Source organism: Cynocephalus volans, chromosome 12 (genome assembly GCF_027409185.1).
Source record: "Cynocephalus volans isolate mCynVol1 chromosome 12, mCynVol1.pri, whole genome shotgun sequence".
Taxonomy (NCBI): domain Eukaryota; kingdom Metazoa; phylum Chordata; class Mammalia; order Dermoptera; family Cynocephalidae; genus Cynocephalus; species Cynocephalus volans.
Window position 1 is genome coordinate 105,676,185 of NC_084471.1, and position 17,522 is coordinate 105,693,706.

Below are 17,522 nucleotides of genomic sequence, written 5' to 3' on the forward strand. Positions count from 1 at the left end.
CAGGTTGTCTTTTTTGAAAGGGCTAGGTGGAAATACAGTAAGAAGAAAATACAAAGAAATGATTCATTAAGTTGACCATACCCTACATACCAAATGATGGATTGGCTTTAACCCTTTTTAATTCTCTGGAATGTACAACAGCAAGAACCCAGCAGAAGACATTATTAGTCAAAAAGATAGAATCTAATAAATGGATTTCCTTTAAAAGTCTGAGAGTCAAGAGTCTTACTTCAAACACATCATAGTGTAGGTTCAGAGAAGCGGTAGAAGCCCTCTCTCTTCCTGGGAGAGTTAAACTCTCTTACGTTGCTCCCTTAGAGCTATTTTGCTCCTATTTTGTTGCCCACAGAGGCAAGATTCTATGGAAAATCTAAGACTGACTAAAAGCTGTGAGTGATTCAAGAGGTGCTTGCATTTATTAAATATTTGGAATAGTAATAGCATTCAGTAAGGGCCTGTGATATTCCAGCCATTGGCAAGTCATCAATGAATAAAAGAAAACAGGCTGTGCCTTTGTGATTCTTAAGCCAAGTGGTAGACATTACATGAAAACAAACATTTATAATGTAGCATGACCTCCTGTAATAGAGACATGTATCTGAGTTATGAGAACTTAAAACAGCAACAACTAATTCATCTTGGGAGTCATGAAAGTTTGAACTTAATCATGAAGAATGAGGAGGAGATATATACCTGGTAGAAAGGAAGTCATAGAAGAAGACACTCTAGGCAGAGGATTTAACACATAAATACACATGGAGAAATGAAAGAGTGTGGCATGTGTAAGAAATTGCTAGTATTTTCATGGAAGAAAGCAGAGTGTCTGGAGGGAAGTGGTGGGTGCTGAAGGTAGATGAGAAACTTCTTAAGAAGAAACTTGCTGAAGGGTTTGGGATTTATCCTATAGGCAAGATTTGACCACAAAGAGTTTTTAAATAAGACATGATATAATAAATTTGCATGTCAAGAAAAAAGAGTTGGTCTATTGGCAGCGAAAAAGAAATTACTGTTTTCAGTAAAAGGGCAGAGACCAAAGTGGTAAGAGACCACTTTGTGATACATGATGAAATCTCAGCCATCATTAGGTTGTCTTCCAAGAACTTTTAATTTAGTCAAAATTCTAGAGATAAACACAAAATATTTTGCAATAATTTTGGAAAGGGAAAGAAGAAAATAAAATGAAAAGTAAAAGTGGGACTTCAATAAACCTTCCTGCCAGGAGACCTGCATGTCACAGACACCTAGGCCTTGATAAGGCTTACCTAACTCAGATTCAGCTCAACAAGTTTCCCTGACCGTAGATGGGAAGGTGATCTCTTTACCTCCCAGAAGTCCCCTTACGCATCTAAGGCAAATTGTTCCACTACCTTCTTGGGCTCTGTTTATAGGGAATAAAAAGGGATGTAACCTTTGCAAAGTAATGGGGTAGGGGGTGGTAACAGAAAATGACTAAAGAACATTTTTTTGCATTCTTTCCAGGAAGCAGTGGATGCTAGCTTGTCTTCTGTTTACATTGATGGCTTTATCTCTATTTCAACCTAATAATTTAAGTATAGCTTTCATTTGGCAACTCCTGGTGCTAAATAAATTAATAAATAAGTGCGACTTTATTATTACTTTGCTACATTTGTGGACCATTTGGAGCAATAAAAGTTAATTCTTACAATAATAAATTTTGTTAGTTATTATCTTTATTTTTCTTATTATATTAAAAATTTGAGACCTGGGGTTATTTTCTCTTGATTTAGAATTTTAAGTATATATTTGGCATGCAAAAATATTTTGTATGGAAACACATTAACAATTTGTAATGAAAAAATACATAATACTATCTGAATCTTTTTTATTCAGTCTGAGCTTCCTTAGGCCATTTTCTTTTATTTTCAAATTGCTTCTGTTATAATAACTATATGGAATTATTTCCAACTAGAAACTGATGCTGAGTTTTCAACACAGAGTTAGCTCTCAGCCAGGAAAAGTGTAGTGAGATAACAGATTCATTTGCAGTCACTGAATTTATTGAAATGAGGTCTAATTAGTGCTTGAAAGCTTCATTCACAAGCATTGTATAGTAAGTCTAGGAAGTGCTGATGCAAGATTTTCCGTAAAGGAGATGGTGATGTTCCAATGACACACCTAATGACATGTAAAAGACATGACTACTGAGAGTTGACTAATATTCAAAGAACATATCCAATTAAGTTACATATGTTACACTTTAAGAATGATTCAGGAAATAGTAGCAAAAGCTCCCGCATGGATATATAGTTCCACAGTTGGCTTTCCTGGCCAGTGAGAATGACGGAGCTCCCAGCACACTGACCTCTATGTGGGCCTAGTGAACACAGCCTGTTACTTCATCTATTTGGATCACGATGTGGATGAGAATACTTCTGGGTGTTTTTCTCTTTCATCTGTCTCTTTCTCAGTCACCAAAAGTGTAAGTGATTGCATAGGGTTTTATTTATATGTGGAAGCCAAATAGAGCTTGCCATTAAAAAGTTTAACTTATTACATTTTTAATTGCAATAATTGCTTTTAAATAAAATTGTCATTTCACAATATAATCCAAAGTATGTTAATTTGCACAGTAAATTCCAAACTTGAGTGGCACCACCATCTCTGTTTAGTAGATACCCAGAATGCTGATTGAGTTTTAACTGTGCTGAGGACCAGGCAGCTGCTGGAGAAAGAAGCTGGACAATCAGGAGGCAGATATGAAATGGAATGGGCAGTATCGGTTTGGGGGAAAAAACAATGCACGAGGAGACTGATATTGTTAAGCTTATAGAACTAATGACTTACTTGCTGTTTTGTCACTAGAATTTTCTTGGTTGAGTCTATGAAATTCAATTCATAAGCCAGCATCTTTCCATTCCATACATTTCAAGTCCTCAGATTTAGCCTTTTGATGTTTTTTAAACACTTACTATGCTAGTGTATCTTACTATGCTATCATTTCCTGGTAAAAACAAACAAACAAACAAAAACATTTTTCTTAAACCCCAAAATGTTTCATTCCACAGAATAATTGCTAAGGAGTTAATCATTGCTTTGACACTTTCAGTTTTAACACTCTTGCTTACCTTTTGTAGGCAGTACGTCCTGCTGGTCCCTTCTGTTCTACAAGAAGGCTCTTTGGATAAAGCGTGTGCCCAGCTTTTTAATCTTACTGAATCTGTTGTTCTGACTGTCTCTCTCAACTATGGTGAGGTCCAGACCAAAATATTTGAAGAGAATGTTACAGAAGAAAATTTTTTCAAATGTGTCAGCTTTGAGGTAAATACTTCTTTTCTGCTTAATATAACAATGAATACTATAGGTGCGTGAAAGCCGCCTACATAACTTACTTCCGAAGGAAAGAAATGAGATTATTTGACTGTGTGTGTACAGTTATTTCAATTTTTTAAAGAGTAAAATTTTTTTTAAAGAGTAAAATAAAGTCCTCAGTTTGAGATGATGTAAGGACAGTCATAAATGGTGACAAGGGGATGAGTCAAACCATTTGATTTTATGGCAGAAATTTGTTGAAGGGAATAAGATACATAAAAAGAGTAACTCCTGTGCAGAGAAGGAAAGTTTTAAGAACAGTGAAGGAGAATTAATTTAAATGGTAAGATAAGATTAGAAAAAAACAAGGCAATAGAAATAAACAAGGGTGGTTATTCAAGAAACAGATATGACGAGTTAGGAATTAAAACTTTTAGTGGTACTGATACATAGTGACATAAATTTCTTGGCAAAACACCAGTCTCATAAAGTATTTTCATGGTCTCTAGGTTCCTCAATCCAGATCTGACCCACTGGCTTTCATTACGTTCTCTGCTAAAGGAGCCACTCTGAACCTGGAAGAGAGAAGGTCTGTGGCAATCAGTCACAGGGAAAATGTGGTGCTTGTGCAGACAGATAAACCCGTGTACAAGCCTGGACAGAAAGGTGAGTGTAAATAAATTATGCTAACCTCAACTAAGATCATTTATAGAATTATTTTTATTTATTGAAATATAATTGATTGCACGTATCTGTGGGGTACAGCATTGAATATTAGTACCTGTGTGCAATGTGTGATGCCTTAATCCGGATAATTAGCATATTCAGCATTATACAATGTAATCTCTTTGTATGGCCCTTTACCAGTTTCTCACTACCTCCTCCCCCCCCACCCCCTTTCCCACCTCTGTGGCCTCAGTTCTGTTCTCTCCTTTTGAAAGTTCAATGAATTATTGTACTTGTTGTATTTTCCTTCCTTCCTTCCTTCCTTCCTTCCTCTTTTTTTAGCTTCCACTTATGAGTGAGGACATGTGGTATTTCTCTTTCTGTGCCTGGCTTATTTCACTCAATATAATTTTCTCTAAGTTTATCCATGTTGCTGTGAATGGCAGAATTTCATTCTTTCTTATTGCAGAGTAGTATTCCATTGTGTAGAGATATACCACTTTTTCCTTATCCAGTCATTTGTTGATGGACATTTAGGTTGGTTCCAACTCTTAGCTATTGTCATTTATAGAATATTTAAATTGATGGTACACAATACAAGCTCAAAATTTATTGATTGAAGTCCATGAAAAGCTTGATTAAAAATACAAAATGAAAATTTTTTCTAAAGGCTAGAGATTTAAATTCAGTAAGTCTGGGGTAGAGAGCCTCAGACACTTTATTTTTAAAGAGCTCCTTATTCTAATATTTTAACAATATTCATGTTATTATTATTCTAATAATATTCTAACAACATACATGTTTAGATGTCATGAAATTTTAGTTTTTGCAAATTTATGAGTTCACAATTAATTAGAAATAAAATAGTGATGAAATGTGTCAAGACCATGGGAAGAGATACCCCTAGTGACTAGAGGATTGCCCAGTGATAGAATGATCAGCATGACATTGAATTAAGCTGAAAAGCCTCCTCTCACCTCCTGGGAAGAGAAGGAGTTCATGAATACAGATTACATCAATCAAAAGAAAGATTTCTGATGGGATAGATGAATGGCATGTGAGAAAGCACAGAGGTGGAACTAATAGGCAAACCATGCCTTAAAATGAGAAGACAGACTTGTTTGGAGTGAAGAAAATAAAGGGAAGGAGGGAAAACAAGTTGAAGTGAGCAGAAGAGTTAAAGAAAAGCCCTGAAAATGGGGCTAAAAAGGCATTTTCATGCAGTTAAGTCATGTCCATGAGGCTTCACTGAAGATTGCGGGTCATGCCGTGATGAAAACGGTGTGAGGAGGTGATTCTGAGCAGTCTGCACATATTGTTGACACACGAAGGGACTTTCTGAGCCCGTGAGCAGTACTTTGCGATACTCACGATGAGCAGCACAATGTGCTTGGACAGGGAGGGCGGGCATGAAAACAGAGTGGAAAAAAATCAGTGGGGGAAAAAATCTAATTGAGTGTATTTCTATACGCCTGCTATTCAAATAGGCCTCTTTTGGTGATGAAAAAATGAGTAAAACAGAAAGCATTACTTCTTTTGATTGTTCATTCAACTTTCAATTATATTCACAGATTTCTAACAAAACATGCAATATGAGAATGGCTACTGGGGTATATATACACAGTGGAATATTACTTGGCTATAAAAAAGAACGAAATATTGCCATTTGCAGCAACATGGATGAACTTAGAGAAAATCATATTGAGTGAAATAAGCCAGAGACAGAAAGTGAAATAGTGTATGTTCTCATAAGTGGGAGCTAAAATAATAAACATACAAATAAAACAGAGATAGAAGGATACAACATTCACAATAATACATTGAACTTTCAAAAGGACAATTGAGGTTACTAGAAGTGGGAAGGGAAGGAGGAGGGAGGAAGGGGTAAAGGGCCACCAATAGCAATGACAGTGTATATTATTGAACATAATAATTATTCTGATGTCAGCATCACATATTGCACATGAGTGTTGGTGTACCCCACAGATATGTATAATCAATAAAAGAAAAAGAAAAAAAAAAGAACGGCCACTGGCCAATAAACTCAGATTTAAATATTTGCTTATGTGAAAAATAACATATGGTGACATATTTTACTTTTAAGATACATCTTGAAAAAATCCCATACATTCATACATTTAATGTTTAATAAAACATGCTATTAAACTATTCTCATGTGTCAGTTTGCAAATATATTTCTTTATGTAAGCTGAAAGCATTTTTAATTTTTATATTATATCTTCTTCAAAGCATTCTTGCTGTCTTTAAAAGATTAAGTAGCAGAATATCCATTATTGTTTGCTGGGACAAACTAGTTATTCCCCAAATACTTTTCCACGACTATTAGCTATAATTATGAAGAATGAATGAGAACATATTTTTTTAAATGATGGAATAGCTTCAAAAACAAACATGTATTATTTTTATAATTATTTTTGCCCAACTGTTTTTATCTAATATCACAAGGATTTGAGAAGCTACAAACAGTGGTTCTCAAACTCGAGTGAGTAAAAATAATTACTTAAGAAGCTTGTTAAAAGTCAGATTACTCTGACAGTAGTTGCCAAAAATTTCTACTTTAAAAATAATTTTCATGGGTGGTTCTGATTCTGATGTTCATCAGAGACACTTTGAGAAGCTCTCATATAAAGAGGGAAAAAAATTATGTTTTTGCCTACTGACTTGATTAGTGCTCGACGAGTGAGGCAGGTGTGGGGCGTTGGAGATTATTATAATCAGAGATGCTTGTGACCTCAGAAAAACAGAGGCAGGTGACAGATATGTGCTGGAGCTGGAGAAACCAAAGCGTATGTACACGCTGTCCCCTCCCGTCCACTCCCTCACTTCAGGGCAGTCACAGAAGTGGGCGCTCAGGTCAGTCCTGAGGAACTGAAGGACTAGACGAGAAAGCCGAGGCACGGCTCAGTTCTAAAGTCTGGGCCAGCACCAACAATTGCTGGACCTGCATTACGAATTTACATGTGCTGGGGTGGGAGTTGCTCAGGAAGAGGAGGCTTATATGTAGCTGACACAAGAGAATGTCCGAGGAAGGTTTCTAGGATTCTTGCTAAGAAGAGCTGGAGAAGGCAGGGGTTGGCTAAAGACGCTACTACTTCAAACAGTACAGAAACATAAAAACTGAATTAAAATGAGATCCTCTTTCTTTTTCTTATCCCATCCACTTTCTGGTAAAGGGCCTAATGTACAGAAAAAAGGTCATAGGATAGCACAGAAATTGAATGACGAGTCTTACACAATGGAGGGGTATTCAGTATTCAAAATACTGATCATTTGCACATACTCATAGTTTACCCAGCATCGAGCTTCGCTTTTTATAAAAAGTATATTGTTATATGAACGATGATGTTGTGCTAAAGCCTCAATGCACGTTTAGTTTCTTGTAGCTGCATAGCAGACCTCTATCTGCATTTTGATGCCCGTACATTCATCTCTCCTCTTCTCTCTGAGAAATTACAGGACACATAACATCAATGCAGGCTAAAAATTTTACAGGAAGCTATTGATGGCTAAGTGGTTGTTAATTTAGCCATTTAAAACTCTTAAGAGAGGACCCACAAATTGGTCTAGGTACTTTTTAAAAAGTTTTTGTTTTCCAGCTTCATATTTGTCATTTATCACACAGAGAAGCATCCCACATTTGCAATTAATGAATTCTTTGAGGTCCTGGTTTGACCGGAATTATCTGCCTGGCTAAAAACTGGATACTTGTTTGAACTGGCTCTTCCTGAGTGTCATCATTACCTCTGCCCAAACTTGCCCAAGATCAAAGAAAAAGCGAATAGTAAAATTTAACTCAGGGATCAAAACAAAAGACAGCGTAGCGAATCTATTTGTCTGCTACCTTACAGGCAATGACCACAGGGTGGCCCTTAAGAAACTGGGAATATGTTTTACCTGGCATAACTTCAGGTCGCAAGAAGTCCCTCCCCAAAACTAATCACCAACTTGTTTCTGAAATTTTGTAGTGAGAGTTTCATTGCATTTATTTAAAGCATTTATCCCTGCTAGCACACCAGATTTAGGACAGCTGAGATATTTTCTTTGTTTAAACACTAACCTCAATAAATTTTTAGTCTCCCTCTTAAAAATACACACTCACAGGTAAATTTATAAGGACACCAGGCACTGGAAGAAAGAGAAAAAAGTTCACCAAAAATCTGAAAAATGTTTTAAACTCCTAAACGAAACTCTTAAACTTCATAGCATCAGGAAGGGGAGGTTATTTTAATTTCCCCAGCAATCCAGACAAAACAATAGCAATCCCACTGCTTAGGAAAGAACGTAGTATATAGTGTTTATGTTGACAACCAGTCATTCTATGAAGAAAAACGTTTGTTCTGTCTTGACAATTTCATGCTATTTTGGTAACCAGTTCACTAGAAATATCTGTGGATTCCATGAATTTAAATTATATGACTTTGAAAGAGTATGATGTGCATATGTTTGTATAATCTCACTGTACGTGCATTATTTTAGTTGATGAAAACATCCCCCCAAACTTTCAAACTAACAAAAATTTTACAGAGTTCACAATTTGAAAACTGGCAAGCTGATTGCGCTATCAACTATTTATGCTATGGCTACACAGGGGTTATAGTATAGACAGTACACAGAAAAACATGTCATCTTTTAACAAGATAATTCCTGAATAAATGAGTTTTAAATTGAGATTGTTAAGAACATATCTCTCACAATAAGAATACCCTCCCTATAAAAGTAATAGTTAGTAATAAAAGTTATATGTCTGTGATCTAATATTGAGCAGCTATCGCAAATATTTACTAGGGATTGACATAGTTCTAAAACACCTTTCGTAGCCTGTGTTAATTTTTGAAAACAGAGAAAATACAGTATCATTAAAGAGACTCAACATGTAAAACAAAACACACATGCAAACACATAAGCCATGAACAGACTATTTTTGGATATTGTTTCTGTAATTGTTTTATAGTTCAACTTGTTTCTATCTGAAAAGATTTTTCTTAATTTTCTTGAATGAGCATATGTTATTTTACATTAAACTATTTACAATACCATTAAAAAATCAAATAAACTATTCGACCTTATAAGAAACATTTTTTCTTAAGTCTATGAAGTCTGTTCTTCAAATCAGTAGGGAATGATACAGTAGTAAAATACCTGCTATAATCTTCATATTTTAATATGATTTAAAAATTCAGTCAATCAACAAATTATTAAACACTTGCTATGTGCTGGATAATCAGATATGCTATAGCAATACAAAGGTGAATAGCAATACAAGATTCCTAAACAGGAAGATTGACATAAACATATTTATAACTCAGTGTGTTAACTGCTGTATAGTATGTGGACAACATAGAGTGGAATCACATGGTAGAAAGATAGAAAAGAAAAAGACTAATACTTCAGGTATTAAAAAAGAAGTAGGTTGATGGGGATATAGAGGAATGCATTTGGAATAAAAAGGGCCAAGATAATTGACTAAGACTCAGTCTTCCACAACATGGATTCCAGTTGTGTTTGGAAGAATTAAAGTAGGGGCTGTCCCAAGCTTCCAGTGGCAAGGTAGAGGAAAAAGCAGCCCCTCTGTGTGGGAAGAAAGAGCTGAACTTATCACAGAAATAACAATGAAAGAAGAAAAGGTAATGCTCATGATAGACATGCCACATGGCTTCAGGTGAAGTAGCAAGGTGGGGAACGCCTGGATAGGAGGCTGCAGTGGAAGGCAGGCCAGAACTTTGACAAAAAGCAAATATGGCCTGCTACCATGAAGTTATTGACATGCTGGCTTTTGTGCAGTCGGGGGCTTTCATCAGAGAAGGTGCAAGATCAGAATTGGTTTTCAGAAGGTAGCTCTTATAACATAGAAAGATCAGTGAAGTGAGAGCCACATCAATGGCAGAGATCCAGTTAGTGACTGTTGCACAGATCCAAGCAAAAGATGATGATATCTTGAGCAGAGAGTGGCAGTGTGGGAGTAAAGGAGAAATTCATGTTTAAATGACAGAACTGACAAAGTAGGTGGAAAGATTAGAGAAAAAAACAGTTTGAAGATAATGAAGCAGAGACCCAGATGCTGTGAGGGTTTGTACCATAGGTGGGGAAAATCATTCTGGGCAAGAGAAATAGCAAGTGATATTGTGAAGGTATGGTTTGATGCAGAGTGTAATATAAAGAGAAAAGATAAGGAATAGTTCAAGGTTTCTGGCCTGAACACCTTCAATGACAGAATCGTCATTTACTAAAATGGGGAAGAGTAGGGTGAGAACAGGTTGGAGGGAGGAAGTCAAGAGCTCGCTTTGAGACATGCTAAGTACGAGCTGTCTTTTAAACATGCAGACAGACATGTCAAGTAGGAAGCAGGATTTATAAATCTTTAGGTAAGAATAAAGGGCTGGAGACATGATAAGGAGCCGTCAACACAGAGATAACATTTAAAACCAATAGATTTGATGCGATCAGCATTTCTCAACTAGTCCTATGACAGCTGAGTAATAGTCAATAGCACGTCAGTCTTCGATTTTCAGCATTTGACACCCACACATGCACACACATATGAGTAGAATGATACAATAAGTTATCAGTAAAAATTTTTAACATAAATGTGTGAATAAATTAATTGAGGAGAGGGTCAATAGTCTGGAAGAATGAGATTTAACAAAGCTGAAATCTAAATGTGTCTGAAAAACACACTTATAGGGCTTGTAAGTATATATAGAGAGAGAGACGACCAGAAAGGGTCTTCTCATCAGAGATTGGCTTTTTTTCCAAAGTGTAGTAGTTCTGGTGTATAACCAACACCAATTTTGACACAAATCTTCATTTTCCTCTGAAGGAAAACTAAAGCGCTCTCTATGGAGCATGATAGAATTGCCCATGACATCTTAACTGGTGGAAAGGAAGACCCTTAGCCGGGTGAAATTCTACACGTAATCTAAACAGGAGAGCAATCAGAAAGTCATTACATGTCATTAACGAGAGTAAAAAGAGGTGTTCTGAAACTAATGGCATCCGAAATAATTTCTCTCTTTTGCATAAAAGTTCAAGGAAAAATATGTTGTTGGAGTTGGGAAGTTAGGAAGTTGTTTATTAATTCCTCTTTTTGGGCCATGTGGAAGACGAGATGTCTCCACTGTAGAGACCTAGAGGGAAAGCAATAACCTCAGAGCAGAAAAGAGGTGGAGACAGTGCTCTGTGAGATAAATAGGGGCATAGGGACACATCTTCAAAAGAATAAATTTTCCTCATAGTACAACAACATGGGTTTGACAAAGCCATCAGGCTGAGAACCGAATCAGGGATAGGACCTGGCTGGACAGGAGTGTGAGAGTGTGAGAAAGATGACTGCAGACGCTCCCACTGGGGACCAAGGGAATAGGGATTGGTCGATGAGGAGCAGACAGGAGAGGTGGACACTGAATTAATATGCACACGATTTCTGTGAGGAATTGTACTGAGTTCCATTATCTAACCTGCCTCCTCTTTCTTTTGTTTCTTTCATGAAGTAATTAGGCAGCTGGAACCATTTTATGATGTAGCAAAGTAGGAAAAGGGGAAATGGAGACAGAAGCAAAAAAAAAAAAGACAGGAATTTCCTTTACTGAACTCTTTCTTGGCAGTTTAGCTTAACAAGTTCCACATGGTAACCCTAGCGTCTGACACGTATCACATCAGATAGGTATGGAACTGCTCGTCACAGACTGCAGTAATGTAATGCTTTCTGATTCATTTAAGTTAATCAAATTAGTAGAAAGGCTGTTATGACACATAAGATATTTACTTTGCATTATCTTCCTTTTCTTCTTCAGTGATGTTTCGAGTTGTGTCTCTGGATGAGAATTTGAAACCCGTTGAGGAAACGGTAAGTTATAGTTGGAAAGATGTAGATACTTATGCACAGTCTTTCTTCTCGTGTCTTAAAATTAATGCATGAAACTAAGGCAGGCAGGTCCGAGTTATTGGCTCTGTGGGCCCATCAGCCCATGACTATTGTGTTCCTCATTTGAAATCAAAGTCTTTTCTTTCTTCTTCCTCTTTCTGTTTCTCTTTGGTCATTAGAATTAAATATATTTTCCAACTACAAATAAAAGCTTGGAATTTACTGAACCCTTACCACTTACAACGCACTGTGCTAGATAAGTAAGATGAGATCCAAAGATGAGGAAGATACTTTTACTGTCCCCAGAAGGATTATGTTAGGACAGAGGTGGGTTGGGAAGAACACAAATGACCATCATAAAAATGACATTAAAAAAGTATAAGCAAAATACATCACTGTATCCTTGACATCTGGAAGAACAGGACATGACAGATAGTAGGGTCTTAATATCATATAATGATTGATAAGTATTATGTAGAGTGAATAACATTTTATAATGACTGAATGATGAATTATATAATGAGTGAACGAAAGCATTGTGGCTGCTTTATATTTGGAGTTTCGAGGAGAGGTATTATCCTAGGTCAGCTTCCCTGGTATAAGATCTTAAGACAGGGAAAATGAACAAGTGAATTATAAAAAAAAAAAAAATGCAGCCAAGAGAAATCAGTATGTGAGTGGGGAGAAGCAGGACAAGGTAGAGTGAGCCAAGCTTGGGTGCAGTTGGTTTGGGGCAAAGTCTTCAGGCTGACTGGCAGTGTTTCAAGAGGACAGTGCAATCCAGCTAGAGACAATCCAAGATCGAGGATGGTCAAAAGACAGTGAATGGTGCCTGGGGAGAGACTGACGCCTCTACGGTAGGATACCTGACGTATTTTAGCTCGTCTATTTTAGCAGCAAACGTGTTAGAACGGAGCATTCTATTGTGGTTTCCGTGTCAATCTGCTAAGTGAGCACAGTTACATCGAAGCTTGTTAAGCTTCTAGAAGCTATGCAGATGGTTTTTCTATGCTACTACTTTTTCCTCCCTCCAAATTATTCCTCATCCTTACGTATTCAATGAATCATTTTGCTTCTAATTCACTTCCTTTCCCCATCTTCTATAGCCACTCTACATTTAACTTTTTGCTTAATTTTAATTTCCAGAGCAGGAATCTAATTTTAGTACCCAAAAGTTCCTTTTATGAATCCAAATCTTAAATCACTTCTATACAACAACATGTGCTTCTGGTTCTCCTCGGTTCAAGGTAAAGCCTGCTCTTATTTCTAAGAATACATCTCCTTTATTATTTATTCCATTTCAATAAATGATTTATTATATGGTTGGCCTTCTGTGATATCTGTGAATTTATAGTAAATTCGACGGCATGATCAAAACATAGTGATGAAGCAACTCTTCTTTATCAAATGGACCAACACACAGGGCATATATTCTGCCCAAATCTCACACCTTTCTTTTCTTTCTTTTCCTATAATTTCTTTACTTATCCTGTCTTTATTTTCCCTTAAGTCAGTGTTTCATAGCATATTTGGACATTGTCTTTTTCCAGACAGTTTCATTTCTATCAGGATGTTTCAGATCTTTCCTTTAACTTAACATATGGAACTACCTTTCCTTTCAAAAGCTCTAGATATGATCAGTGAAAAATAGTATGAACCAAACTACAGAAGGAGACAGGAAGGGTGATGTTTATTGGTTCTTGGCTGGTTATATGAGATTTGGCACAGAGTCATTATTATTTTTTTATTGGCTATGAATATTCATGAGATACAGAGCTGATTGTCACCCCTCCTGCCCAAGAAGTGGCAGCATGCCCATCACCACGCATTGTATTTGTACCCCATGTCCCCCCCAATCATCTCCGACCTCCTTCCTCCCCTTCTCCCAGCTCCACTTTGTATCCCCAGATATGTTCTCTCCCTCCGCAAGTCCAATCCACCCCTGTGGTCTTTCTTTCCTTCCTTCTTTCTGTCTTAGCTCCCACTTATGAGTGAGTACATGTGGTATTTATCCCTCTGTGCTTTGCTTATTTTACTGAACACAAGTTTCGCCAGACTCATCCATGTTTTTGCAAATGGGAGAATTTCATTCTTTTTTATGGCAGAGTAGTCGTCCATGGTGTATCTATACCCAATTTCCTTGTCCAATCATCCATCAATGGACATTTAATACAATTAGGCATCATTAGCAACATTTTGACTCCTGCTTTTGGAGAAAATCAAGCAGCTTAAAACAATAACTTAATTTTACTAGGTTCTTAGATACTGGTTTTTTGAAGTATCCAAAGCTTAGTAAAAACTAGACAAATTAAGTAATAAAAACTCAATTTGTTGAACACAATGGAAACCACCTGCATTGAAAGTATCTCAATAGACAACAAAAAGGGACTATAGTCTAACTTTGGTTGTCATTATTAGAATTTTATCCAAATGATCAACCTCTTCCCACAGAACCTTTGAGTAATTCTTTCTTTCTTTGCCTCCTATGAGGGAATCTAGTGAAGCTCTACCTCCCTTAATGCTTGAATTAATAATACAGTCGTAGCTTTCTTCAACACCATTTCAATATTTTATCCAGAAAATACCTTTTCATTAATCTAGAATAACAAATAGGACCCCCAATTTAGCTGCTATATTTTTCATTTCCAAGAATTCTGGACAAGGGCTATGAATCCTGTTCCTAACTGTACACATGTGTGCTTTGTCAGTGACTAAATGAACGTGGTGGGAAGGAGCACTTAGCAGGTTGGGGAGTGGGCAAAGGACCCTAAATAGCTGTTTTTAAAATTCTCATCAGCCTGTTCAGATGAGGCTTCTGGCCTGGGATTCTTTAATCCCAGGCATGTTGATTTTAGGGTCCAGAGAGAATGTACTAAGAGATGAAAAGCTCTGTAAGTCTAGAGGTAGGACTGAGAAAATGCACAGTGTTCTCTGAGGGAACACTAGAGGGGAGTGAGAGGGTGCACAAAAAGAGGTGGAGAGACGAGGAGAGAAGACTCAGGGCCAGAGAAGCTTGGGCAAAGGCCGAGGCTTATTATTTGTCTGATACGGAAATGGGGTACAAGGAGTGGTCAAAAATCTAAGACAGATGGATTAGTGGTGAATACAGAAATCAAAATAGTGAGGTATTTCAGAGGTGAAATCAGCAGTGTAAAACATTGTAGCTGTCAGGTTAAAGATGGACCATGGAATTTGTCCATAAAGAAATGTTATTAGTAATGTTAGAGAGTATTTTTACTATGTTTTATTATGTTGGAGAGACTGGAGGGCAGGGTTGCTTCCTGAGACTACAGGTAAATGAAAATTCTTGAAAACTAGGCAGAAGAGTTTCAATATAAGCAATAAGTATTCAGACTTTCAGTCAGAAATCAATGTTTGAGTTGTCCTAAATTATCTGCTTATGTTTCTTTGCTCAATAATAGATTTATAATTAACCTCTTCACTCATTGAGAAGAAAAAAAGCTTGAGTTTCCATATTGACATTATTTTTGCTTTTTTTTTTCAGTACCCAGTGATCACCATTAAGGTAGGATAACTGCTAATTGAAGAATTCTTTTCTCATTTGTTGAATATCTCCACTGGCCTCAAAATCAGAAGGCAGTTGTAGAGCTAGGGCTGGGTCTGGAGCTCACAGACCCCTCAAGCCCATTCACAAACCCTTCACATGCAGGTCTATGAGCTAGGTAACAAGCAAAAAGATCCTTGGAGCCTTGGTTGAAGAAAGAGTAGTCTTTACTCAGCACACACACGTCTAAGAGCTAAGCAGTCCAAAGAGAAACTCCAAAACTTAACTGCTACCAGCAAAGTCCAAAGGAAAACTGATCAGCTTCCAGCACAGTAAACATGCTCTATTTTTAGGCATGAGCTCTGCCAGCCAGCTTTGCTTCACAAACTGCAGAGCACACAATAGCAACAAACTAAAAAGATACATGGGTGCACATGCGCACTAACCCCACCCACACACAACTTGTTTACAAGAAATGTGCTGCACCATCCCCAACCAGACCTGAGTCCAGGGGGCCTGACTAAATTATCCCCACAGCAGTTTACAGAGGAAAATTGTTTAAATAGTCACAGAATTATTTATTTCATGTAGCCATCCTCAAAAGTATAGAAAGAGTTCCCCCAAAAGTAATTAATATTGACATCCACCCATTAATAGTGACAAGAAACAGGTAGGATTTCCTTTACTTTAATGCTTATTTATTGAAAGTGTGTAAATTTTCACTTACTACTTTAAGCATGGGGGCTAAAATATAGCTCAACCGTAAGAAATCAGAGATTGACACTAAAAATTGATGTACAAAATAATGGCCAGCTCTAAAATATACTGAGTGCTACAATATGTAGTGATGCAAACCCAGATGGGAGAATAATATTCCCTAGGGAATCAGAGGACACACACACACACACACACACACACACACACACACATACATGCATATGTGCGCGCATGCACACACACACGCACACACACACACAAACACACACACACGCACACGCACACGCGCACGCACACACACACACACACACACACACACATTTTGAATCAGTAGATTAGAATCCTATCAACTGGGAAGCTCCTTGCTGAAATTTTATGATGAATGAAAAAACCCAGCATGCAACAAAATACACTTTCTTCATTTTCAGGATCCACGACATAACCGAATACAACAGTGGCTGAATGAGGAGTCTGTGAGCGGTATCGTACAACTCTCCTTCCAGTTAATCTTGGAGCCCATCCTTGGATGGTATGAAATCACTGTGGAGAGTCTCTCTGAGAAGAAAACATATCACTTATTCTCTGTGGAAGAATATGGTAAATAATAGCTACAAAGTTATTACCTATTAATAAGAAAAATCACAAAATCTGTCAAGTTTTGCAAAAGCATGATTATTAAATCATATATTGTTAAGTGTGTATCTCTTCCTTGCCTTTTTCCTTATCCTCTGTCACTATTTCAGGATCTTCCATCTCCTGTGATTTTAATCCCCTAGTTCGCCCCATAATCATTATGCGATTCTGTTGACCTAGGTATCTATTCTATCTTTGTTTTGTGGTATCTGGAATTCAGTTTACATGATGGTTTCTGGGATGTTAACTCTTTTTACACCACATTTATGCTTCAAAGCACTACTTATAAAAGGAATGGAATTAACATTAGTTATATAAGGAGGTACTTCCTTTATATTGTCTCATAATATGAAGTTCTATTGTGGTGCCAGTATTTCCATTTTACAAATGAAGATATGGAGACACACTTTCCCAAGCTCAATACCTGAGAAGTTATGTATTTGGAATCCAAATTTGCATTTTTTTTATTTAATTCCAAAATCTAGCTCTTACATATTTCAGTGTTCACCTAACACTGTTTATTAACAGCAAAGACAAGCAAGGTCCATGGTTTGTAAAGGAGAAAACAATTGCTTTATATAAATATATTGATATTTTTATATAAACATCTTTTATAACCTTTGTTTTTTTTTTTTACTGACAGTGTTACCCAAATTTCAAATGATTGTGGATGCACCAGAAAATATCTTAGTTGTGGACTCTGAATTCAAAGTTAATGTCTGTGCCTCGTAAGTTCAAATAGTACACAATAAAATGATGTATTCATGGAAAGATATTAGAACGGGATGAAGCTAGCTAAAAGAAGTAAAATAGAAATGTGCAGAGGGCAAGGGGAAAAGAAAGTGTGAA

The 17,522-nt window shown here is 36.8% G+C and overlaps 1 protein-coding gene across 1 annotated transcript in view; it reads left to right on the forward strand.

Annotated features, from left to right (window-relative positions):
* The first annotated feature begins 2,375 nt into the window (after positions 1-2,375).
* Positions 2,376-17,522, forward strand: part of LOC134391847 (ovostatin homolog 1-like) — a 60,465-nt gene continuing 45,318 nt past the window's right edge. Inside the window, exons 1-8 of the mRNA XM_063115759.1 lie at positions 2,376-2,440; positions 3,096-3,279; positions 3,780-3,936; positions 11,820-11,852; positions 12,106-12,116; positions 15,324-15,344; positions 16,469-16,637; positions 17,317-17,401. Coding sequence (XP_062971829.1) covers positions 2,376-2,440; positions 3,096-3,279; positions 3,780-3,936; positions 11,820-11,852; positions 12,106-12,116; positions 15,324-15,344; positions 16,469-16,637; positions 17,317-17,401 — 725 coding nt within the window. The remainder of the gene's footprint in view (positions 2,441-3,095; positions 3,280-3,779; positions 3,937-11,819; positions 11,853-12,105; positions 12,117-15,323; positions 15,345-16,468; positions 16,638-17,316; positions 17,402-17,522) is intronic.